General features: G+C 41.0%; 1 protein-coding gene across 4 annotated transcripts in view; it reads left to right on the top strand.

Moving 5' to 3' along the window:
* The window catches only part of myo18aa (myosin XVIIIAa), a 60552-nt gene extending 34400 nt beyond the window's left edge, over positions 1-26152 (top strand). For 3 of the 4 annotated variants that reach the window (XM_041051017.1, XM_041051016.1, XM_041051018.1), the window contains 22 exons: positions 1326-1454; positions 5230-5373; positions 5581-5670; positions 5847-5966; positions 6114-6228; positions 7485-7612; positions 7781-7935; positions 8831-8954; positions 9092-9292; positions 9549-9659; positions 10275-10379; positions 10556-10702; positions 10932-11045; positions 11991-12107; positions 12674-12757; positions 15113-15250; positions 15785-15970; positions 16065-16204; positions 16885-16929; positions 21902-22024; positions 22560-23991; positions 26018-26152. In XM_041051017.1, coding sequence (XP_040906951.1) covers positions 1326-1454; positions 5230-5373; positions 5581-5670; positions 5847-5966; positions 6114-6228; positions 7485-7612; positions 7781-7935; positions 8831-8954; positions 9092-9292; positions 9549-9659; positions 10275-10379; positions 10556-10702; positions 10932-11045; positions 11991-12107; positions 12674-12757; positions 15113-15250; positions 15785-15970; positions 16065-16204; positions 16885-16929; positions 21902-22024; positions 22560-23976 — 3933 coding nt within the window. In that variant the 3' untranslated portion in view covers positions 23977-23991; positions 26018-26152. The remainder of the gene's footprint in view (positions 1-1325; positions 1455-5229; positions 5374-5580; positions 5671-5846; positions 5967-6113; positions 6229-7484; positions 7613-7780; positions 7936-8830; positions 8955-9091; positions 9293-9548; positions 9660-10274; positions 10380-10555; positions 10703-10931; positions 11046-11990; positions 12108-12673; positions 12758-15112; positions 15251-15784; positions 15971-16064; positions 16205-16884; positions 16930-21901; positions 22025-22559; positions 23992-26017) is intronic. The other variant, XM_041051019.1, reaches the window with a different exon arrangement.
* Positions 26153-26580: the final 428 nt, after the last annotated feature.

Here is a 26580-nt window from a genome sequence, read left to right as displayed (position 1 = left end):
GGGGATTGTGTCTTTCATTACACTTGTCCCTCTTTGAGGTTTGTTTGCCACCCTCTTTTGGAGAGTTGCCAAGCCTTGCCCCTTCTTCCAGTCTTTTAGCCAGTGGCTACCTGAGAGGCATGTCTCTACCCTGTCTGACTATGTGACCGCAATTCCCTCTCTCTTTTCAGGTCATTAGAGCAAATTCTCACAACTGATGGCCCTCTTTGTTTTTTCGCCACGACCATTGTAAAGTAATCACACTAAACACTGCCTGGCACACTGAGGGCTAATCCTATCAGCTGGAAAGTGGCCATCAGCCAAGAAGGAAATCAAAGGAAACAGTGACTTACAAAACAGTGGAACTTAGGCACCCAGATATGCGCAGTGTAAAACACATGACGCAAGAGTGGTTCGGAGGCAACTTCACATGGTGCCACACTTTGGAGTGTGAAATAGGCTCACAAGCAGACAAACACATTTGGCCATTCACAAAGCATTCCAGTGGCGTCTTAGCAACCTGTCTCACTTGCATGCCAATTACACCAACCCCAAATAACCTTACAGCAATGGATTGAAAGTTCTTTGCTAGATAAAATCTTCTATTAGCGATAGCCACGTCTAAAAACAGAGTAGAAGTATACATAAGAGAGTACTACATATGTCTTATGATGATGAAAGACAGCCTCCGCTCAAGCACCACTAAGCAATTTGAGAAGTAATGTTCATTGATGTCACTGAATGCATCACTCCTCCCTGCTGGTTTTGCAGATTTCCCTACCAAAGCAGTTTGATCATTTCCGGCTTGTGCCTTGTTAACAGATCACATATGGATCTGGTAATTTATAAAGCACTGGGACTTGTGCAGAGACACCTTGGGTGGAGACAGTTTTCCTGTCATTATCCATCCATTTTAATAGCGTGCTGCCATCATATCTGGAATGCATTCGCAGTACCTAATCCCTCTGAGGTATAGACAGGCTGTGACGTGATCTGCTTTCTGTTGGCTGTTTACCTGTGTTTTACCTTTGGCCCAGATTAGAAACAGACAAGGCTGATTGTCCTAGATAATAACTTAATCACAGCTTTCTCACTTAGATAAGACTCACATGTCCATGGATTACACTGTTTCTTATTGATTTACTGCCTCAGTGCACTTATTTACTTTTTAACTGCTGTTTTTATTTTGCTGCTTTGCTTCACATTAAAGCAGGGCCTTCAAATCTAATTTCCCCGTGGCTAAAATAAGCATTACATGATCTGCCAATAATCGTGTCACTTACTAATAAATTAATTTGATCTGATGTATGTATGTGTGTATGTGTGTTTTTTTTTTTTTGCTCCAGTTGTTCTTCAGAGCTGGCACTTTGGCTAAGCTGGAGGAACAGAGGGATGAGCAGACCAAGCGTAATCTAACCCTGTTCCAAGCTGCCTGCAGAGGCTACCTGGCACGGCAAGCCTTCAAGAAAAGAAAGGTAGGCGAGACGTCCCACTGAGGTGAACGGCTTTGTCAGGGATGTTAGTCTAAACTCAAAACACCGAGGGTATATTTATAAAAATTGAGGAGGAGTATATTTATCTGTCACAGATTTGATCAAAATCATCATTTGACTGAGAAAAAAAAATCAAATGTGTTCGTTTTAATACATTGCAAGTTAAGGGTTACAAATGCAAAAATACATTTTATACTTGCAAAGGCTAACAAAGTAAATATCAAGGTCCATTTTGCTGCTTAGCCTTTTTTTTTTTTTTTTTTTTTTTTTAATAAAGTACTTGAAGAATGTGAGCTCCAGAGGCCTTGTTGCCTAGGAGTCCACCAGGAGTTGAGAGTTCCTTGTTCAGAGCTAATTTTAGTGCCTGTTTGCTCTGCTCTTGGGGTATAACTAACCAGCTCTGCTGTAAATCTTCAGCTAATTACAAATGTGTTCTCTAAATCTATCGCCCCGGCCCCCCCATCCCCCTCCCCTGTACTGTAATCCATCCAATCGGCTTTCCCAAGGGGATATTTGATAGTGACACTATTCATGCATGCACATCCATGCATTTTATCAAACTGCTTCCCTTAAACGCAACCAGATCAAACATACTGCTGACTCACTCACCCATCTGCTCTACCCATCTTCCATTTTTCTCCCAGTATGTGATGGGTCCATCTCCCTGGACCTCATACATGTCCTCTTGTGATGTATGGAGCCCCGCAGTCCTTTTCCCTCTCTGTGATTACTATTTAAGTGAATGTGCCGCCTCAGTTGGCTAGTGATGAACCAGCAAAAACAGAATCAATGTAACTGGTCGCCATCCACCATGACATTCTGTTAGTGAGTAGATTTCATGTTCACTTGTTTATAATGCCAGTAAAACTATTACCTTGTCATCTTTGTTATAACGTAAATCAATATGGCCTTTTATATCGCTCTCTCTTCTGTTATTACTTTTTTTTTTTTTTTACCTTAAGAGTTTTAGCAATGGATGTTGGCTGAAAATGGGGAAGCACGAAAGGCCAATTTATTTATATATTAAGTTCAAAGGTCATTATTCACACAGTGAAGCAGACTAAGAGTCTGATGCTTCATAATCTGCTAGAACTTGAAGAGAATCAACAGCGAGGAACCATTCCAAATTGCTAGGCAACTGTGCAATTACAAAATCCATTAGCAAAGAAGCAATTTTTTCCCTCTGCCCTCATATACCCCCTATCTCCTGCAAATGTATCTATAATAGAAAGATAAGACTTTATTTTTATTTTATCTTGTAATTTTAGTGTGCTTAAACTCAGTTGAAGCTGGCGAGTTAAGGTGTGTCATGTAATTACGATAGTCGCGAGAGCTCTATCAGGTCTGGGGGTACAGGATGATCCGGTGCAGAGGCTTATTAAAACTGTGTACATTTCAGTGCACATCGTTGTCGGGGTACTTTCATACCCACATTTTCCATCAAAATTCATCCATCAAATTCAGTTTATTTCCATTCAGTTCCATTCAATGTCATGTCTGTCAGGAGAGTGTGATGTGAAAATGTGCACTGTAGAGAAATCAGAAGTCATGTACTGCTCAAGCAGCACAGTATATAGTATAGATTTATTACAGTCTGGCTGTTACATGTATGGTACATACATATCTTGCTGTGATTAATTGAAGGGCATTTTTCCCCACTGGATCTCACTCTATTTATTTTATTACCGATCCAACTGGTCGATGCCAGAGTTATAGAACAGAAACAGATCTGTGGTGGATAATTGAGTGATTTCCATCTCCCCTTCTCTCCACAGAGAAGATTTACAGAGTGCGTTGCCGTTGAATCTTAGAATAATCAACGTATAATAACATCCACTTGTGCCCTTGCTGTTACCCTGTTATCCCTTTGTGAAAATTGATAGGGCTCCATAGCCTCTTGCACTGAAGCATAGAGTCTTAGCAGGTACAGTAGATGGTAATTTGCCTCTGGAACAATACGGTTCTGGTGAAGCCTCTCAGACACTTGCTGGTTGATGTATATGGATGTGACAGAAAGTCACAAGTTCCCTTGATTGATATTCCCTGGCATGTTATCCTTGTGAAGCTGTGCCGAGCCCATGTGACATTAAATGACAAAACCAGAATTTTTCATGGTTTTTTTTTTTCCCCCTCTTTCAACTGTCTCCTCAAGGGGACAACCTGACATTTTAAAAATCTGTTATTTTGCCTCAGCAGGCACATGCCGCATTGGGAGTTTTGTCCTTCAGGTATCCGACAAACGTTTTTGTTTTTTTTTTTAGCTATTTGCATTGAAATCTGTATAAAGCAGCAAGCATAAGCTAGCTTTAGTCTAGTACTGCTATTCCTATTGAACTCTTTCCCTTCATTGCAGCACTTCTCACCACATGTTAACATATACTTTTATCAGACGGGGGATTCCACAGGATAACTCATTCATTTGAAACATGCAATCCCATAGTTCCATATCAAAGAAACATGAATACCTCCCATTGTAGAGGTGCGGATAGGCTCTGCATTGCTATGAGGTACATTTCTTTGTATAGTCTATATCTATATATCTATAACACCTAGGATTATAGCTCTTGGAAATATATTTGCATTTCAGGATTAGAAATGCCATTTGATAGTGTTATGGTATTGATATTAGCCAGGCATGACAAACCATTATGGTCCTGATGAGACCATACATGTAGCCAGGGCTGCTGTCCTTTAGTAAGGCATGATTTCAAATCCCCAGAAACAGAAGTGTGGGATCAAAGTGACATCAGACTGCGCTTCAGTCATTTATTGCAGCACTCAGATGTCTGACATGCTTGCAGACACGTGATCCTACACACGCACACACTAAAAACACATCTGTGTATATGTAGAATATTGAGGAACAGAGTGGAAACCACGTTTTTGTCTTAATCTTGGCTCACAATCCCAATTCACATCAGGCTGTCTTACAGTTGTCACACCCTCTTTATGTGGAATGAATACCAAAATGTTTATCCACGGTGCTCATGGAGCATAATCTTTTGTTTGTTTCCTATTCATTTCAGACTAAATATGACAAGTGAGACCTGTTTAAATCTTCTGTTGCATTTTGGTTCATGTTAAGGCTTTCACTGTGTGACAAATCCTAATTGGTCATAGACAGTACCTTCAGGGCGAAATGTACCTGATGCTGAGAATTGTGTTGCTCTAATTGGGTTTGCCCATAATCTGCTGCTTCTAGAGAGCCTCATGCATAAGCAGCATGGAAATCGTGTAATACTTGGAATTAGCTGCCAACATGTTTGATTTAATTAATCAAAAATTAGCTTCCAGCCTTGGAACGCACTCTGCAGAAAAAGTCTCCAGAGGAGGCTGGCAGGTCCTGGGATAGCTGTGTGCCTATATAAAGGCAACACAAGACTGAGGAATGTAATGTTTTTCAAATATTGTGTATCAGTGGCGAGGATGATATGGTAACAGTAGATGAGTTCTGTAAAGCATTTCTTCCAGTGAGTAATTAGGATTTTCCTGATTTTCCTTTATGACATTGTTCCATGGAGACTGCCGCCCTGTGATGCCTATGTGTTGCATTTCCTCATGCAGTTGAGTAGTTGAGACACTGCTGCAGTAAACTTATTATCTGTGTTTATTATGAGGCACTTATTTGTATTAGAAAGCTGAGCTGCAGATAGACTCACTGACTCAATCTGTGTTGCTCCGTGTGCACACCACAACAAACACCCACAGTCACATATGTGTTCCTCTTTGGTGACTGCTTCTCCGTATGTGTGTTTAGATTCAGGACCTTGCAATCCGCTGCATCCAGAAAAACATCAAGAAGAACCGTGGTGTGAAGGACTGGCCATGGTGGAAGCTCTTCACCACGGTCCAGCCCCTTATTAAGGTCCAGCTTTCCGAGGAGCAGATGAGAAGCAAAGATGTGAGCAGAACTCTCCGTCTGATACATCCCACCTTATTGATTCCTCTCAGCTAGACAGTCTCTAAATCTGCTTTCAAAATGCACTACCTGCTGCGGCAGTATGGCACTTCCTGTTATTAATGTTTAATATTTCTTGTTGCACCTAATATTTTACAGTTTTGACTGTGACATAATGTGTAGCCCATATAGCTGTATTCTGTGCTCCAGGAGGAGATGCAGCAGCTGAAATCAAAGTTGGAGAGGGTGGAGAAAGAGCGAAATGAGCTGAGACTGAACACGGATCGATTGGAGAGCAGGGTGGGTCCCTTCGCCTGTGGCAGTGCATGCTGGGAGGATGGTGTTTGAGATTGGTGGTGGAGTTACACCATGTCATTTCTTTCGCTTCAAGATTTGATCACTCACTTGTCCTAGAACCGTGGCAAGTATTTTGTAGCTTTGTATTACACCCTGTGTGTTTCTGTGCTTCTGTCCAGATTGCAGACTTGTTGGCAGAGCTTGCTGATGAGAGGAGCACAAGTGAGTCAGCATCCCAGTTACTGGAGACTGAGACTGCAGAGAGACTCCATCTGGAGAAGGACATGAAGGACCTACAGGCACATAAACACACTAATATCTATATATATCTTTAAATATATATAAATATCTATATATAAAATAACAACATAGTATTTCAAAAATTGCAATTTTAATATGACTAACATGTTCTCTTTTTGTTTGGTGGGTGAATCTGTGCACTCCAGGCTAAATTCGATGCCATGAAGAAACAATTAGAATCACAGGAGATGGAGGTGATGGAAGCTCGACTCATGAAAACATCAGAGCTCAACGGGGAGATGGATGATGATGATGATGCTGGTTAGTTGAGCTAGAAACTGCGTGTTACCATTTGTGACACCGCAGCCACCAGAGAGTCTCATACATGCATGGATTTCATTCTCTACCCCAAATTTAGAATTAAACTGAAGGAGACTTTGAGGATGTGATTTGCAGTGAATTTTCTCCCTCTTTGGTTTCACAACCTCGGTCATCAGTGTTTTTAAACATTTGCTTTAAATTCCCTAATTAATTATACCTTATGACACTTGCAGCAGCTCGCCTAAGCGTGCCTAATGGGTCTGTCAGCTCAGGTCAGAAGCATAATTTACTGAACCGCTCATAGCAGCATTATGTGCACAGTTTGAAAAATCTTCCTTATACTAATTGTAGCTGCGGGAATGATTGTCTGTGTTCGACTGTTTCAGCAGGAGACATGGCAGTGAGACTTGGTCACATCTCGCATAATGCTATTAAGTATATTTTCCAAGTTTGGGATTTACCGCTAGGGGATTATGATGTTCGCTCTCAGGCATACAACTAATGCCTGTTGCTGATTGGTCTCCCCCTGCTGAGAAAGAGAGCTCCCGCCGAGAGCATATTGTCCAGGGGGCCTTTTTATTTTTTATGTATTCCCACCCCCTTCATCCCACCTCAGCAGACAAGCCATTACAGAGCATATCAGAATTCTTAGATGAATGAGAAAATAATCGTTAGGATCAGAGCCGGTGGCCCTGCAAGTTGTCATTATGCTATATATATGCTAATGAGCAGCACTGATGGAAGAGCCGGTGTTGGTATGTGAAGGAGAAATGGACAGCCTCTAAAATGATAAGGCTTGGAAATGAACCTGAACCTGAATGTCTGCCTGGCCGCTGTTATAGTTCTGATAGCCTCTGACAGCTCCAGAATTAGGGTCGGCTAAGAACTGTTGAAAGTGCCACTTAGACATGTCCTTCTCTAACTACTATTGTGGTGTGCTCTGAATTCTTACCCCAGGTTTATCCAAGATTAGAGTTGAAAAGTAAAGGCTGTTTTGTAGCTCCCTATCAAATCTTTTGACCTCGTAAGGTCGGGGTTTGATGAAAGAAGTTTTATTTCCTGAAAGATTATGTTATTTTGGTCCTTGAATGTGATAACCATCACAGCCAGTACAGTGCACTCCATAATCCACAGCATCAGTCATTTCTGAGCTTTTGAGCCTCTTCCCCTGTTATACCCTGGTAGGCCTGCATTAAAGGCAGGAGACATCCAAACGTCATGCAGACTTTTTTCTGAATTGTATGTCGTTCCTCCAGGAGGCGAGTGGCGGATAAAATACAACCGAGCCATTCGTGAAATGGACTTCACCAAAAAGAAACTCCAGCAGGACTTTGATGACAAGCTGGAGACAGAGCAGCAGAGCAAAAGACACCTTGAAAGAAGGGCAAGAAACTTTTTGTAACATTAAAATTCATTTAATGTATGGCTACCACACACTTTTAACCTGTTAGCTGTATAAATATAATAATAATATGCATTAGACTGTCATAAAAAAAAATATATATATGTGTTTGTTTGCACGTGTTTGTGTGTGTGTGCGTGCATGCTGCAGCTGGCTGATTTGCAGACGGATAATGAGGATGTGCAGCGCTCTGTGCAGCAGCTGAAGAAGAAGTGCCAGAAACTGACGGCAGAGCTGCAGGACACCAAGCTTCACCTGGAGGGACTACAGAGCCGCAACCATGATCTGGAGAAGAAACAGAGGAAGTCAGTTTCAAATACCTCTCCATCCTTCCACTCTGTCTGTCTATATATCTATCTATTAGTCTGTCTATCTGTCCTTTTTTTTTGCCTTCATAGACACACATTACAGGGAACACATTGCTCTTTTCTCCTTGGACTGCCCGGCACAGACACTCTGACCCACTCGGCAGAACACTAAAGTTTTCTTTAATTTGAATAGTGACTGAGATGTTCTATAATCTGTGGAATTGCATTAGCTGAGAAAATGACTCAGACTTTAAGCACTTGAGAAGCTATCGCTGTGGCAGAATGTGATCTCTCCCCTGTGGCTAATTGAAGATGCTCTGTGGGTGAAATTATTTTCAGCTGTGCTTCAGAGAGAAAAACAGGGAATTACAACGAGCTGACAGCATGAAACACTTAGCTTTTAAGTTCACTAACCATAAGTGCTTCTGCCCTAGACAATTGAAGAAAACATTTTGCACATTATTACAACCTAATTGTAAATTGATGGCTAATGGAAGAGGATAACAGTTGAGGCTAGAATAGAGGTAGTGCTGAGCTGATGCTGGACTCTGTGTCCAGTATAGCCTCACAAGCTGAAAATCTCCTAAGTAACCGAAGTTAGATGTGGGTTAGCTATTTAGTTCGCTGGTGCAATATTTTAAATGTATTAAATATTCAAACACAGCTATTTTGCATCACTTCACAAAACCGTTACAAGTTATGATAGCAAATGACTTGATGTTCAAGTTGTACTTCAAGTGGCACTTTGTGTAATTACGGCTCTAACACAGTTTACTATGATAATCAACAGCTCAACTCAAGTCTTATGTGGAATCAACATTTTGCTGAGCTATATATCTGTGTGTGTGTGTGTATGTGTGTGTTTGTGTGTATTCGTGTATGTGTGTTCCAGATTTGACCTGGAGCAGAACCAGGCTCAGTCTGAGGTACAAAGAGAAAGGAGCCAGAGGGAGAAGCTGGCTCGAGAGAAAGACATAATGACTGGTGAGATGTTTAACCTCCGCCAACAGCTGCAGGTAAGCTACTTTACAGAACACACTCCAGATCCTGTGATGTCCTCTCTCAGGGACTACATGTCTAGTCTCTCTGCTCTTTGTATGACATAACTGGGGCTGGTCCAGATGTGCGTTTGCTGTTTCTCCTCCGCCCGCAGGACAAGGACAGTGAATTGTGCGCTGCAAATATAAAGGTGCAGCAGCTGGAGGCAGAGCTACAGGATCTGTCCTCCCAGGAATCCAAGGATGAAGCTTCTCTGGCCAAGGTCAAGAAGCAGCTTCGTGACCTTGAGGCTAAGGTGAAAGACCAGGAGGAGGAGCTGGACGAACAGGCTGGAAACATCCAGATGCTGGAGCAGGTACAGGGTGGTGCAGATGTAGTATTTCATACCAGTATGGAAAATTGAATTTTTCCTTGCTGAAAGCTGTTTATATAATTCTACACAGGGTTTTGAATAAATTTTAAGTCAAATTATAATTCTAAAAGTCCTAAAACTCCACAAAAAGCTTCCCCCTACCCTAATATCCTTCAGAAGTACATGTTGTTGTTGTTTAAAAAATCCTTTTGTAAACATCTGAATTCAACGTGTTCTAATATGTGTGTGTCCTCATCAGGCAAAGCTGCGGCTTGAGATGGAGATGGAAAGACAGCGGCAGACCCACTCTAAAGAGATTGAGAGTAAGGATGACGAGGTAGAGGAGATCAGGCGGTCCTGCAGTAAGAAGGTAGGCGCTGCTATTTCTCAATATTTTATTTCTGCAAAAATTGTTATTTCTTATACACATCTTCCCTGTCCTGAACTAAGATCTAATCAGGCCTGGTCAAGGAGTTCACAAGTGAGTGTCGAAGTTCATTGTACTTCGACACTCACTGTGCTTATTAAGCTTATGAACTGGAAGTTTTCAGAATGTGTCCCATGCTGTATACAAATATGCTGCATTCATCAGAGGACAGTATATATTCTGGTTTATACACTGCAGAGGATGCCTATCGCTTATCACCATGGACGAGGAACAGCAATCGCCAAATGGGATAAAATCATCCTCCCAAAAAAAGTAGATGCATCTAAATAACAAATAAACACTTAGAATGGAAATAGTGTACGCAATTATATCTATGTTAAATATTAAAAGAATTTGAATTTGACAGAATAAGAAGATTTTCGGTGCTATGTTTAGTGGATCTAGAGGCTAGCAGATCTGCTCAAGGGGGACCCATTCGTCTTTGATGTGTGAGAGCAGCCATGTCTAACAGGATGGTTGATGGTGTGTTATGTCTGACTTTGTTTATCACTGATCATCTGTTTGTGCATCCTGACACACTGTGCATGTGTCCTGCAGCTGAAACAGATGGAGGTACAGCTGGAGGAGGAGTATGAAGACAAGCAGAAAGTGTTGCGCGAGAGAAGAGAGCTGGAGACCAAACTGCTGAACGCCCAGGACCAGGTACTTCCATCACAGTGCTTCTGGTCTCTGTCAGTGCAGTTAAGTGTGTGCCATTTTGTGCAGGGCCACTTCTTTTGATTGGAAAGAAACTCCTTTTGAGTCTCGAGAGGTGCTATGGGTTTTGAAGGAGGATGATAGAAAAACAGAGTACGTGGGAATGTGTGTGTGTCATTCAGGTGAGCCAGAGGGATGTGGAGACGGAGAAGAGGCTCAGGAAAGACCTGAAGAGAACCAAAGTCCTCCTGGCTGATGCACAGATTATGCTGGACCACCTGAAGAGTAACGCCCCCAGCAAGAGAGAGATCGCCCAGCTCAAAAATCAAGTACGCCGCTCTGTTAAACACTTTGCTGTGCCTCAGCAGACGATGGTTTGAATCTATGTTATACTCACTGATAGAAAAAAAAAAACTTTCTTTTAAAAAAACCTTGGTCAGAATATTAAAACATGCACAGGTTTGTAAATCCTCTTTCCTCTGCATGTTCAGGATAGATCCTTGATCTTGGCCTACTAATATTTGTCCCTCACCTGTCCTCACCTCCTGTTTCTCACAGCTGGAGGAGTCAGAGTTCACTTGCGCGGCAGCAGTGAAGGCTCGAAAGAGCATGGAGATCGAAATAGAGGACTTGCATATCCAAATGGAGGACATAGGCAAAGCTAAGATGTCGGTGAGTTCTGACATCTGTTTAGCTGTGTGTTCCAATTATTCACTTGAGTGGGTTCTTATATGCCAGTCAGGTCTACATATGTTCCTAACACAGCATGTTTTTCTGTGTAGTTCGTCTGCGCCATAATCGATAGCGTATGTAATATCACACATTTATAAATAATGGAATATACCTTCCCTTTTTCATTTCACAATGGTGATAGGGAAAAAAAAGTAGTTTGTTTAAATGTTTCTGTACTCTTCTTTTGATGAGCAAATTAAACCAAAAGCAGCAAACAATATTTAATTAATGGAGGGCTTAAGCCTGTCAAATTTTGACTCTTCAAAATGCAGCAGGGCTCTAACATTAATATGCGTACATCATCAAGCCATGGTGGGATATTAAAATAATAAATGCCCTTTGGCATATGTCTGATTTCAGCATTTTGCTCTAATGGATAAATAAGCTTTGTTGAATTTTTTTTCCCCCTCCATCTGCTCATTAATGGCTGTCTCACGAGGGTACTGCCTGCATTTCAGACTTGTAGACTGAGGATGTTTGTGTCTCTGGGGATGACACACAGAGCGCTATGTGCCTGTGCTTTGCTTGTTAATTGCTGCATTTATGGCAAGTGAAGGTCTTGTAAATGTCTCAGATTAGAGAATGCATATTGAGGACCTGGGTCCCCTCCCCTCCCGAACACAGAGGATGAACTCTAAATAGGACATCACCAGTATGCTGCACTGGCTGCACTTTTCCCTGCCTAAATGAGCCAATTGATTATCTTCAATTGGTCTCATCCTCCAGCCAGAACCCTGTCCAGATTGTGTTTCATCGCCATTAGATGAGATTCCAGGGCTACCACGGCCCGGCCAGCTAATGACCATTTATCATATTCAATAGCTCATGAATAAATCTTGTCATTCTAAACTAAAATGTGTATTTCCTTCTCTTTTTGTCCCTCAGTTGGAGGAGCAGGTCAGCCGTCTGCAGAGAGAGAAGAATGACCTGCAGTCTCGTATGGAGGAGGATCAGGAAGACATGAATGAGCTGATGAAAAAACACAAGGCCGCAGTCGCCCAGGTAACTCGTCCTGCCTAACACCTCAGTGAACTGTTAAAAAGCCTTGAAAGTGTATTATAAGATACTCCCTTGCCAATGCTAAGACTGTCCCATTTACTTAGGAAACTCTGGAAATGGATGACACTATCCACAAATATAGCATAATTCCTTTAATAATTTGTGTATATATATATATATATATATATATAATATAAATGTATTTGTTTTTTCTTATTTAGTGTAAAACATTGTGCAATACCTCTAACATCAACATAACACAACAACAGAATTCTGTTCTTTTCTGCATGTGTAAGCAGAGTGGCTTTGTGGTGTGGAGGACATACTCCCCTCTGAACACAGTGTGTGCGCTGCAGTCAGGGAGATGCAATCTGTTCAGATCATATGACAAATTATTTGGCAAAGACATATTACTCCCATTTACTATTTACATAAAAAGTGATGTGTTTTTACAGATAATTGAAGCATGCATGGACAATCCCACTTCCTCTTTCACACATACACACATCTTAATTCTCTGGCTATTGACTTTGTGCGTCTGTATGTGTGTGTGCTTGTGTCTGTACTAGTCTGCCAGGGACTTGAGCCAGATCACTGACCTGCAGGCCCAGCTGGAAGAGGCCACAAAGGAGAAGCAGGAGATCCAAGAAAAGGTACAAGGAAGTATTCAAAAGCACTACAGCTGCCTGTCAGGAACCTGCCCTCTGCCTCGACACTGCTCTCTGATTAGACCTCAGCTTTTCACAGAGTTTCTCTGATTATTGGGACCAAAAAAAAAATGTTTCTGTGGCGGCGGTCTTCTCAAAATTGCAAAGCAATTTGCATTTAAATAGTAGGAATCAGAAAAGATTTAGTGTCAAGGAGAGAAACTGTTCTTTGCCTGTCATTACTCATATTTAAAGGAAGGGTCATGTACATAGACTCAGCAGCCCGTTTCCATGGTCTAAGCAGTTAGATAAAATTAAAGCACTCGTTCTAAAATCATTTCACTGATTACCTCTCAACTTGATGCTGGAGATTCTGTCGCAGTGATTTATCTCATTTGTGGTTTTGTTTTGTCATTTTAATTCCATAGCATCATTTTATTTTAAAAAGATCAGAACATATTCCGGTAAATGAAAAGAGGGCAAGTGGAAATAAGAATGAAAACAGCAGTGTCAGATGGTTTTGAGGTTTGTTTGCTCATCCGATGACTCGACTGCCGACGCCGACGTGATAAAGCATGATAAGTGGACATGATGGCAAAACCTTATTACTGTGTCAACCATTTTATGCGTGAATTCATATGATTATTCCAATCAAATGAAAAACCCTGAAGGTGCCATTTTACTCTCACACATGAAAAAGGTCCTCATAACCAATGCTCACAATGGAGTCATATTTGAAATGTCAAACTCCTGCTCTGTATGACTCCTGTATTTGCTAGTTGGCCTGTTCTCACACACACACACACACACACACACACGGTGCGGTGAGTGGCTCTGTGCCTTTAATTTGTCCACTTTTTCTTTGTCAGTCAAATGATGCACTTATATGGGAATGTTATACGTATTTATATATTTCTCCTAATCACATTGTGACACATAATTAATATACATTTAATTTAACAAACAATCAAAGATAACAGAATTATAACCCACATTTAATATCAACCTATAACCCATGGTTATTGATGAACCTGAAGTACAAAATTATTACTGACCAAAGTCATGTTGCTTTTCACTGTGAAGACTGAAACCTACTTAATATGTCTGAAAAGGTAGGGTCAGTTATGTAAGAAATTCCTATTGTCATGTTTTCCTTTTATTGTTAGATGTTATAGATATATAGGTTCAGGTTCTTTTTAACCTGGTGGTGTGGTTCTTGGGACAAGCGTCAGTCCAGACTGAAATATCTCAACAACTATTTGATGGATTACCATGAAATTTGTGGTTGTGCCTCACATAATGTCAGCGTTGTCGTTGTGAACATGTGTATTGGCATTAGCGTCTGAGCCTGTCTCTGGGCTGATTGTTTTAGTAACTGTATACTATGCTTGATTTCCAGCTAAGTGGTTGAGGCTCAGCATTAATATGGATTCATGTTATAAAAAGGTTAATGCACCTGATTGAGGTCCACATTGATAATAGTGCTCTTATAATGATAGTGTTTTTCCGATGGAGTACTATTTGTTCAGTGAATAACATCTAACATGTCATGTGTGTCACATATTAATGCATTCCCATTTTCCTTGTTTATGTGTTTATCTGCTAAATGAATTTGAAGCTGTTCAGCTTCACTATGTCATCATTTATTATAGTAAGCTATACATGCGGCGTCCACTCGAGGCCCACCCATGAGAATAATTTAGACTACACTAGAGACACAAAGCAAGCTGTAAGGCATTGTTAAAACCTGCCAGAGAAGGTAGTGATAGTCATCTAAAGCATCTGACCTTGAAGTGGTTATCTCATCACCAGCAGGGAGGGAAGGCTGGCTTCTTTAATAATATCAAAGGAGAACTCCAAATCCTCCTTGTCTTAGATGCAAACTCCCTCATTAGGTGCCATGCTGCCTTGTGGGCTGGTGTTGTTGTGACGTATCTTTTTTCCTTTTATCAGTCATGAGAAAACGATTTAGATGGAACGAACGTGCCTTGCATGAAGCTCAGTCCTTTCCCAAAGCCTGTGAAATTACTGTGACTTGGTGTTACTGAGCCTGAACCGCAAGCTCTTCTTTTGACCATTTGTGGGAGATTGGGGGCTTATCTGGAGCTCATTTATTCAGACTGGGTACACAATATTTACATGGACCAAGATGGATTAGATTTACACAAAAAAAAAGGGTGAAAAAGTGAACATTTATTTAGTTTTAATACATACGCATAACATCACCACAAAGTATTTCACAGTCCTCACTTAAAAGGAGGTGGAAAAGTAGAGGTCGAGAGGGAGGTGTGCAGGGATCACTGCTCCTCAGGGAGTGATTGTGTTTGTTTATGTGTATGTATGTGCGTGTCCTTCCCCCAGCTTCATTCACTGCAGAGCCAGCTAGAGTTCCAAGAACAGTCCATGGTGGAAAAGTCTCTTGTGAGTCGTCAAGAGGCCAAGATCCGTGAGCTGGAGACCAAGCTGGAGTACGAGAGGACACAGATCAAACGCTTGGAGGTGAGATAATCCTTTGTGTCTTAAAAAAATGTAATGTGCTTTGTGAACCTATAAATGCAAATCTGATATTTAATTTTCTATGTATAATGAGACAAGGGTAATATAAAGTGAGGGTGCAGTATGCTGTCCCTTGTGTAGCTCCATATCTTTGACGTGCATATTAAAAAAAAAAAAAAAAAAAACTAAATTGATTCATAATTGAGGACAGTACCGTGTAAAGAGTAAATATTATTATTATAATATTATTGTTTCAGGTTTGACTGGTAATATTTTGAATGAAAGTCAGTGACACTTTTACGTGCAACTTGAAAGCAAGTAAAACATATGCACTGCTTACACCACAAAAAAGAAATGATCAGTGTGTAGAAACAACTTACCCTCAGTAGTTTTAAGTGTTAGATGCAAACCAGCCATGGTAGGATGGAAGCTAACATTTGAGGGTTAATGCAGAGCAAACGGGAAAAATTAGCTTATTTTTCCACATGTGACCTTTGTAAGAACAAGCTCACCCAGTTCTACGTGACTCCTCCCCAGAGCCTGGTGGGTCGCCTAAAGGAGAATCTCGAAAAGATGACAGAAGAGAGAAACCAGCACATTGCTGCAGAAAACAGGGAGAAAGAACAGAATAAGCGAATGCAGAGGCAGATAAGGGACACTAAGGAAGAAATGGCAGAGCTGTCCAAGAAGGAGGGCGAGGCGAGCCGGAAGAAGCACGAGCTGGTAAGGCCTTTGGGTTCTGGGAGACTTGAAGCGATTCACTGTTTACAGTAGAGGAGGTAACCCTACTTCTTCTGTGCTGTGATGCGTTCACCAGGAAATGGACATCGAGAGCTTAGAGGCAGCAAATCAGAGCTTGCAAGTGGACCTTAAGCTGGCCTTCAAGAGGATAGGAGACCTGCAGGCTGCTATCGAGGATGAGATGGAGAGCGATGACAATGATGACTTAATCAACAGGTATGGGACGGTTTTAATATACTACAAAGGAACAAACAATTACCTTTGCCTCAGTAGATCTGTAATGTATGCTTGATACATCAGGGGATACTGTACTGTAGCAAGAGCATATTCTCCTCATAAGTTACAAGAAAGTTGGCAAATGAGAACTGCTAGTTTTTTTTGTGTAGCCTGTCAATCACAACTTGTATCTTTTCATTCTCTATCTCCCACATCTTCCTACATCAATTTCTCTCTAACCTCTTTTGTACTTTGTGAGTCATACTAGACTCTGTCTGTTCCCCAAATACTTCTCACATGGTTTAATTCAGCTCCCTGCTTCTGATCTTTTGTCTCTGTGCTGGTTTTCCCTGTTTGGTTACGTCTCCCCTCTTTGCGGTGGGGTTGAGGGTTATACTAGCTCTGAGCCCACTGAGGTAAACACTGCAATGATATAGACCTCTAAAAGGAAGATATTTCACACTCCGGCTGTTTGTGAAGAAGGCCAGCAACAGCATGAGTTGATTTACCAAGTCACTGCTTTGCAGTGGATGGTTATTTTATGTGTGTGTGGAAGTGTAAAACTATTTATTTGCCGTTATCGCATTTTGTCCTGTTTTTGCGCTGTTGTTTATGTATCTCACCTTCTCTCTCTCTCTTTTTCCTTGTTCCCTTTTTGGTCTCTTCCACACTTCTGGCAGTTTGCAAGACATGGTGACAAAATATCAGAAAAGAAAGAACAAAACGTGAGAATGGAAAAAGCATCCTTTGTTTTTGTCATTATGGTTGTTTTCAAGTTTGTTTGTTTTTTCTCACCCATTTCAACCACAGGAGAGAATAATGCAGTATTCCTTATCCTTTCAGTATGTGTTGTTCACAATAACACAGTTAGGAGAAGTAATTTTGAAGAAAATGGAAATCCGTGTCTGTGGTATACATCTCTGATAAAAGCTATGCTTAAAGGGTGGCCCCGATGTTTCATACTGTTTCATTTGATTTTTGTGCCAAGTGTCTGTACACAGTCGCCCTTGTTGGAGATTTCAGGGCTTGTTTTTCTTCCTCCAGAGGGACAAGCAGTTATTTGAAAAATCTGATGGCGCACGCACTTTGCACAGTGTTAGAGGAAATGTAAACTAAAATGGTAAATAGAGTACATCTCTAAATGACACCGGCATTTTCACTGCTTTGGAAAATATGATTCAAATGAAAAACAAAAAGTGTTATAGGCCTGCGGTAATACTGCATCATTGTCTCTGTGAATATTTTTGTATCAAACACCAGCGTCTGCTACATTTGCAGCATCATCATTTGCTTTTGTTTGGATTCAGGGTTAAAGCTGTTTTGCACTTCTTTTATTTTTTACCTGTCTTCTGTGGCTTCACCAAAATGCAAAATATGTCCATGTGAAATCATAAATAGAATGTATTATGTAAGCAAATTTGCAGTTTGAAAGTTTAGAACAAATCTCTGAAGTTAAGATGAACTGATTTAATTTACAGTTTTCATCTTCAGCATTGCCTCCATACCACAGTAATGAGAAGAGGAGGGCCTGATGGATCTGTGATTCAGTTCCAAAGTTGAAATCATTACAGTGCAGCCTGAAAGTAAAATTGAGTAATACAAAAGTCACACATTTGTACAAATTCTGAGATAATACTGTATGCTTTTGCAAAAACAGAAATAATTAGAAATTCCATTTTGAATGACACAGCCCTTCTCAGTTTTACATAGATGTGCCACATGATTACTCAGGCTGCAAATAAAATACCTAGATTAACAGTTTATCATTAAAACTATTTTAAAATACTTTGCAGGTTATTTTGTCCAATGCCACTACAGTGTATGGTACTGTTTAGAGTAAATAACTTCTCACAATATACAGCTGAGAATGTGCCAATATGTAATATGTTTAGAGTATGGCACAAAGGGATGATCTGTGTTGGTGGCAGTAATTTACATGTGCACTGAAAGACCTTAAGCATAATTTTGTGAGCGACGCTTGTGACTTTGAAATGGCTGCAACACACTGTGACTGCATGTCCAATGGCTGCACAGTCAGCAAGTGGTGCAAGACAGTGATGGCACAGTGCACTACTGAAACGTTTTCACCCAAAGCTCCACTGCTGATTTCCATGCATGCAAAATGCTCCACTAATCCAATCGCATTTCATAGTGTTGCGAAACATGCAGCTTAAAATACCAATGTTGTCTTGTTTGTAAAATGCGTAGCCATTGATAGTGAATGTTAAATTATGTTCTTTTGACCGACTAAATCCCACTTTCTTTCAGTTCTTGTACAATGAAAGGAATTTTTGTGGCATGTTAAATAATTTAAACCTTCACCAGAGCGCATTAAAGAAATGTTATCTTCAGTTTGTAGCACATACACCCGTCCGTAATTTCCCGCTTTAACCTCTAATTGCTTCTTCAGAGAGACGTGCTATCACGCTCTTTATCACTTTGCGTTTTGTTATCCATTTGTCATCAGGATACCCGTGTGTATCAGTGCTCTGCTTTTCTTTTTGTGCGACTCCAGGAAAAGAACAATGATTCGCCATGTTTACTTAATTGCATTTTTTCCCTCCTTCACCATCATTGCATTAGCAGCATGGATGAACAATAATGGAGGAGGTGATTTTTCTTGTAATTATGAAGTGGATTTTCCAGATGATTTACATTACTATTCAATATTTTTGTACTCAGTGCTTCAAAACACTGGCTACAATAGCGGGATTATTGTTTTAGAGGGAGATAATGTAAGAAACTCTTTGTGTTTTCCAGTCTGGGCATCTCTTCACAACTGCATCACAGTATTTCAAACTATGTAAATGCTTCCAGCAGTATGGACTGACTGTAAGGGCTGCATTTTTTTCACCTTTAGTACAAAGTACTAATTATCCTTGAGCATAATGTGAATTACATCACAGTGTGTCTTGTGCATGCAGTTTTATTAACATAAATGGAGACCTTACACACTTTTTTTCGTCAGTATGTAATTAACTCATGTTGAACAGATACCATAAAAATATGTTTTTGTTACCACAAGTGCTAAACTGATAGAAGCAAGCCATACAAGATTTGATGCTGAGTGTAAGTATTTGTGACAAAGATTTACAACCAGTGCAGGCCGATTGTCAGAAGGGATTAATGTTCACTTCTAAATTCTTGGGGCTTGTTTGTATCTACGAGCCTCAGGACCGGTTAGCTAGTAGTGTGCGGCCAAGGACAAATCGTTTGTGACACCATTTGCACAGCACTCAGTTGCGAGCCACCTTTTATTTCACACGCGTGTGTGTGTGTTAGAGAGAAGAGGGTAGAGGGAGATGATTTTGCTGTGGGCTGGCTTCAGTATTTTGTTGCAGTAATGTATCATGTTAAAAAGTCAGAGCGTCACAGAGCTGACAAATGGGCAGCATGTGTAATCAACTTGTGAGTATTAATGAACCTATTATCTTTTTTTTGTGGTGAGCTTATCAGTTGTATGTAGCATGAGGCATAGAAGAGAGGGAGTGGAAAATGAAGCTGTGACATTTAATAAAGTTGGAATCACAGTTTCAGCTGCCTCATGAAACACCTCTCAAACTCTAAAATGAACAAATCTATGTGTAGAAAATAATATAATCAGGCCATTTAGCCTCTGTGGGATTATCATTACCTTCCCCTAAGAAAACCTGGCCGTAAGGTTTATGATGAGAAAGTTAAATATGTAAATGCTCTGAGAAGCCTGAACATTAGTCCAAGAATCTGAGACTCTTAACTGTGCTCCCTCCCCCACAGCACTTATACACCACCACCTTTATTGTGGAAGAAAAATAGCTTTTAGGCAGACTATCAAAAAAAATGAAGAGGGGAGGAGAGAGGACACCGTGTTCTCTGAGGAAACATGAATGAATGTGTGACACAAAGCTTGGTGACAAAAGAAATGGTACACTGCTCACTGGGAGACCTACATAGATGGATATGTGGAATCTGGACAAATGATAGAGCTCAGCAGTCTGGCTGTTGTCTCATACCTCCTTGTGTTTGCTTGTCATAAGCATTTTGCAACATGTTCCAAGGTTTAGATAGATAAGCTTGTCCAGGAAGCATGATCTGTTACTTGCATCGAGGTTTCTCATTTTTAATGATGTCAGCTCTTTGTAGACTCTAGATGAAATATATCTACTATTCAGTGACGTACAGTCCTGCTCAAAAGCAGAACCTTTGACTACGCTGACCGCCTCTTAATGTTTCTTGGAAACATCTAAAAACTTCATGCACCTGTCTGCTGGTAGTTTCTACAAGCAGAAACTACCAGCAGAAACTACCTGTCTGCTGTCAGACAGCTCTTTTGTCTTCACCATTGTGAAAAAGAAAACAGGAAACAACCTGCCCCTTTTTATGCAGTAGAACCTCCATTCATTGGCTAATACAGGTCATGTGGACACTGAAAATTGAGCACAGGTGAATCGCATTTGTTTGAGGCTGGGTGCCAATCAAGTGTGTCTAGGGCACATTTTGTGTTTCCATTATTTCACATGATTCAAGTTTCTTTTTTGCTTTTGTTCAGTAACTTTGGACATTTTTGGACATTCAATACAATATTCTTGTTAAACAAAATTGGTTTATTTGCCTTCAAGGGTGCAGATAATTTTGACCTGGACTGTACATCTTTAGAACATATGTGCCTATGTGCAGTTTTAAAACTGTTTATGTGAAATGTGAAAATTTATTTTCACACATCATATAGCTAGGATTATAGTGTATGTACCACTGCTGTTGTAAACAATGTGTGCTTAAACAAATGGAGTGCTTTTAACACAATACATTTCCCAAATGCCTTTTGACTATAAGCGCCGTATTGACTCAGAGGTTGTGCCACTCTACCCTCCTCTTCCTTACCATTTCCTTTCACAGTAACCTTCTAGGACAATGGGGTGCATCATTCGGAAAATGCACCATAGATTTTAAACAAATGAATGAGGAGTGACCTTATGCAGGCGGGATCTACCTTGCTTTTTCATCGCGATCCACAGGTCTCTGTATATTGATTGTTATGTCAAGCATAGGGCCACGGGGCTGTCTCATGGCTCCACTCCAATAACAATCACCAGGAGCAGGTGACATGCCACACAGATGCTAGCAGCCCAGAACCAGCCAAACAAGTTAATTATGCCTCCAAGAGCTTCATCTACATTCTGCCTAGATGATACATTTGCTTCACTCATCTACATCTGTTGAAAAACTTTTTGAATATGTAGATTTTATTGTATCACAAAATCATGCTTACCTGTAGCCTGCCTGGATTGCTGTGCATCATATTGACCCCTGTTATTTTAAGAGAACTAATACAATTACTAACAAAATGCTTCTAACGTGTGAAAACTGATTATTTCGCCTGTGCAATGACAGGACTGTGATGTTACACTGCATAAAATATTCTCACAACAAGTCATTTGATGTGATTTCTTGTCTGAAAATCTGTCTGAACTGTTGCACAAAGCAGATTAAGGCAGTGTATTTTAATAGTGTCAAGAAGCTGAGTGAGGATTTGGAATTATTCTTTAAACTAATTGGTTTTCATTAAAAAACAAGGGGAATTATCTCACTTGATTGGAAGATTTTTTGCTCTTGACAATGAAAAAAAAAATGACTTGTTGAGGTGAATATTTTCACTGTGTGTTGTGTTGGAGTCTCAGATGTTTCTCCTTAACTCCAGCTGATTTTGTTCCTTCACAGTGGGGATGAGACAGAAACAGATTCAGAGGTGGAGGACCGTGTGGATGGGGTTAAGTCTTGGCTCTCGAAGAACAAAGGCTCCACCAAGACTCTGTCAGATGAGGGAAGCCTGAAGAGCACCAGGTTAGTGGTCACGTCCTTTTGCATCATGACAGATTACTATGTATATCCCTGTGGTAATGTAGTGATAAAACTACCCACATTCCCAGCTTTAAAAAGGCCCAGTCTTACCCAGGGCAGTTTGCAACAGAAGGATGGGTATTTCATGTGATTAGGTGTCATCCCTCTCTCCCAGTAATCTGTCTAATGACAGGAGGTGGAATGGGGAAACGACTGCTGTCAAATTTATTGAAGTGGCCCCTGGCCAGTTGGCATGCCTGCTAAATGACACCTCTGCCGGAGTTAGATAGATCTTCTCAGTGGTTGATTGCCTCACTTCCTACAGTGTACACTGTACCTAACAGCAATAGCCAGAGGTATTGTACGTGTTCCCAGACTTGACTGGTCCCAAGGACGAAATAAATGAGAAAAGCTGTACATGTTGCACAGAATGAAAGATTAGTATTTATTCTTTAAGTATGCAGAGTTTCAGATTTTTTCTTTTTTTTTCTTGTTCTGTTGATTTTCTATGTGTCCATTTTATTACGTAACCCTTCAGATATTCAGCAAATGCAGATGTCAAGGAGGTGAAAGAAGGTAAGGAGAAGATGAATGACAGCAGTAAAGATGGGAAAGAAGTAGAGCAGAGCAGGTCGGTGTCTGTCATGAGTTCCCTAAGCTACAGGAAGCGTTCCAACCTGAAAGATTCCATAGGGGGGACAGGAGATGAGAGCTCCCTGTTTAGCACTCTCAAAGAACAGCCTGACATGCCAGACCATGCCTCCATTCGTAAAGCCAAGTCTAAGTCTGGAGAGCTCCAGGAGGATTGGAAGAGGAGCCAGACACAGGAAGACTTAGACGACAAAGGCTCTGTCATCTCCTTGGCCTATTCTGAGGCCACCAGCAGAGCCAGGAAGGGCCTGGAGTCCCGCTGGACCTCCCGCAGCAGCCCCGAATTTGATAAGGAGTCCATGGTGTCATCTGTCGCTCCCAGCAGAATGTCTACCAGGAGGGGCATGTTGGACATGGATGATGACAATAAGTCAACTATCAGTAGCGTGAGCCGCTCTAGCCCCCGATCGCTGCGCCGCAGCACTTCTTGGAAAGACGACAGACGCAGTAGCTCACGCCTGTCCCTTGCTCACAGCTGTGGCCTCAGTGAATTTGGCCTGCATGTAGATGATGATGATGATGATGATGATGATGATGGCAAGAGTGCAGCTTTCAGTGAAGGGGGCACTTCATCTTATAGTCCCCGCTCCCTCAGTCGCAGCTTTTCCACCCCTGCTCAACCACGCCCCTCAGATGGCAACCACACAGATATATCTGAAATTAAAACAGTCACCCACCGCAACTACTTAGATCCTGACTTGGAGGCTGCAATCAATGAGGTGCTGAGCTTCAAACCCATTAAATTCAAGCGCAGCAAATTAGACGAGTCCAGTGAGGAAGAGGATGAGAAGAAAGCACCAGGAAGTGAGGACAGTAGGAGGAGGGGAGAAGACGAGGGGCTTGGCTGCAGCACATCCAGCCTGACACGCTCTGCATCAGGCTCTGCTCTGGACTACAGCAATCGGCCTTCCAGCACCCTGAGTACCAGCAGCTCCCGAAGTCGCAAAGATAAAAAGAGTAAAGTCTCTCCATCAGACGACTCCTCCTCCTCAGATGATCGTCACAACAGAAAGAGCTCGAGCAAGAAGAAGAAGGGCAAGAAGTCCAAGAAGAAATCTAATAAGAAGCAAAGCGAATCTGAGGATTCCTCTTCCTCCTCAGAGTCGTCAGACTCCTCCTCCTCCGACTCAACCATCTCCTACCGCAGCTCCAGTAGTGTTAAAAGGGGCCCCAAAGCCCCATCTGATGATGATGAAAAGGAGCTTGCAGGACGTGGGCCATCTAGCAAGAAGGAATCCAAGAAGAAGCAGAAGAAGATGGATAGCTTGGTGATGAAGTATCTCTACAGGCCTGACAGTGACTGATACTGACAGAAGAAGGTGAAATGCTTGGTGTGATAATAACCCAGGAGCCTGGCATGTCTGAAACTGATTCTGGATCATTCACTTAATGTACTAACTTCATTTGCCGTGAATGTCTAGTATTTACTCCATGCATAATACTTGTAACACACTAATGTTGACTTGTACTGGCTACGTTTTTCATAAGACGCATATGCCATTTATTTTCCCTTTGCTCTTGCCTACATTTGTCAAGATAGAAAGATAGTCAATTTATTATAGTATAAAGCAGTTTGCCTGTAGTCTGAATTACTGACAGACTCCAGTAAATTCTGTTTTATTTCTCTCATACATTTCTTGCATAGGGGACATACAGTAATCCATTCGTGTAAGTACTTGCCATCAGAAAAGCTCATGTTGTAAAGCAGTGTTACTTTTCTGTTTCCTCTCTGTAAAGATGGATTACATCTCTGGATGTTGTTGTAAACACATAGTGTTAAGAGAGAGGTGTCTGGCTATGGCTGTTTGGCGATAAACAGATGTTGGCAATGAGACAGAAGCGGAATTACACCAATTTTTGCCTCAACATGTTAATTGAGAAGAGTTTTAAGAGGTGTGACATGACACTTTGCATCACAATTAAAATGCTAAAATTAGCTCCCAGCTAAAGTAATTGTACTGACAGTTTGAGCATCTTGTGTTCCTGTGTGATTTTAAAAAATTCAAGACAGCAGCTTGGTGATTGTCCTTGAATATGAATATGCCTTTTGAGCTGAACACTGGCTCTTGGGTTAATCACTGGAAAGTGAATTAAGGTAGGCTTAGTGGGCTGAACACGGTACGGGCTCACATGTGCTCGTTACAGAAAAAGAATTGCTTTCATAATAGTAATAAATGCCAGTTTGAGGTCTGTGTTCAAAATGTCACACATAGAGCTTCTATACGAGCAGTTTCCCAAGAGTGCCACTCTCTAGCACACAGTTACAGGGCAACAACAGCTAAACCCAAAAATTGATTAAAACACCTTTAATCAAAGTGTTACTTTCATTGTAGATGAACAGGCTTTTAAGTAAACGTTAGGACTCAGAGAACCGGGGTTATGCAAGTAACCAAAAGTTATTGAAGCACTTTTTTTGTATGTGTTGCGTACATGCTAACATGCATTTTTTATTTTTTTGCTGGTTGCTTGTTTTCTGTAACATTCATGTAAATTTGTTTAAACAAAGAGTCAGTTTATTTACATTTTTCAAATTTTAAATCACCCATAAGTTACAGCAGCTTTTTCTCCTTTCTAAATGAAATTGATTGCAAATTTTGATTTTCTTCTCATACAAGTGTCAGCACTTATCTTGACTAACTTACACATCTTGTGACACCAAATCATGCAGTTTGTATAAGAAAGCTAAAACGCAGAGTACTTCAATCATTTTCAAATACCCAATAATCCATAATACATAGGTTCCAGACTGTGGATAGTCGTACATCACATAAAGACACTTCCTGCTGCTAAAGGACATGTTTTAGTTGTTTTTTTGCTGCTTGTCCTCAGGGTATGTGTTAAAGAGCAGCACTTATGGCTGTCTGGATATATCAAATCTGTACAGCATAAAGATGTAAAGCTACAGTTTTAAATAACATTCAATACAAGTGGTAGGTCGAATCAAGGTGCAGGACAGAACATGGCATTCTTTTCAGCCATACTATGAGTTCATCAGTGCTGGCCTTGTGCTACCTGACCCCTGACATTTACCTTAGTAACTGCACATACTATTTACTAATATGTGGGTTTAGCCCGGTAACACTGTTTCATTTGGTACCATACACCAAGAATATTCGTGATGCATTTTTCTCATCTTCTAAGTAAAGTTAAAAATGAGCAATCATGATAACAGTGAAAGCAAACAATAAGCCATACATGCTGTAGGGGGAGGAGTCTAAATTGCCTGTGGTTTCCCATGCCGTATTTGTACAACAACCTTCTTTCATCTCTGCACCGTATTGTTTCTACAGGAAGTAGGCGAGTAATGATGTAATGGTGTGTCTGTATGTGTGTTGACCCCTATAGCCCTCCTGTGTACCAGAGACACCTGAGCGTTGGCAGATCTGATGAAGAGGATGAGACGGACAGAGACTCCAGCAGGCAGTCCCTGAGGCAGAGCGACGGCGAAGGCTTATTGGCAGAGAGCGCATCGTAACCGAGTGACACACACACACACACACACACACAGTTCTTTCCCTCCAACTTTACCACCACTTCCCAGCCACCAAGGACAGAACAGAATCACACAATGAGCCCAGTTTTTGAATAACTTAGCCTGGACATTTTATCTTACTTTACTCATTACCGCTCACCCATTCACATCATGAAGATTCTGCTTCCATGGCTAAAGTGTGCTTTCTCTTTTTCTTTTTTATTTAACAGAACATAGTGAATGATTCAGTCAATACAGAACAGTAAAGTTGAGCGCTATCAGAGGAACTTCCTGCCGCTGCTTTATTTATGAGCTTCTTTTGAGAAAAAAATTTAAGCACTCCTCTGCACTCTCTTCTGACTATTCAGATTGCTCTGCCTAGAGGATTTAGATAAGCCTGCTCTGGCTGGACTTCTCCAAGAAGGTCTGACCAACT

This window comes from Toxotes jaculatrix, chromosome 12, assembly GCF_017976425.1.
Source record: "Toxotes jaculatrix isolate fToxJac2 chromosome 12, fToxJac2.pri, whole genome shotgun sequence".
In the NCBI taxonomy this organism is placed as follows: domain Eukaryota; kingdom Metazoa; phylum Chordata; class Actinopteri; family Toxotidae; genus Toxotes; species Toxotes jaculatrix.
This window is presented reverse-complemented; position numbering and strand designations above follow the sequence as displayed.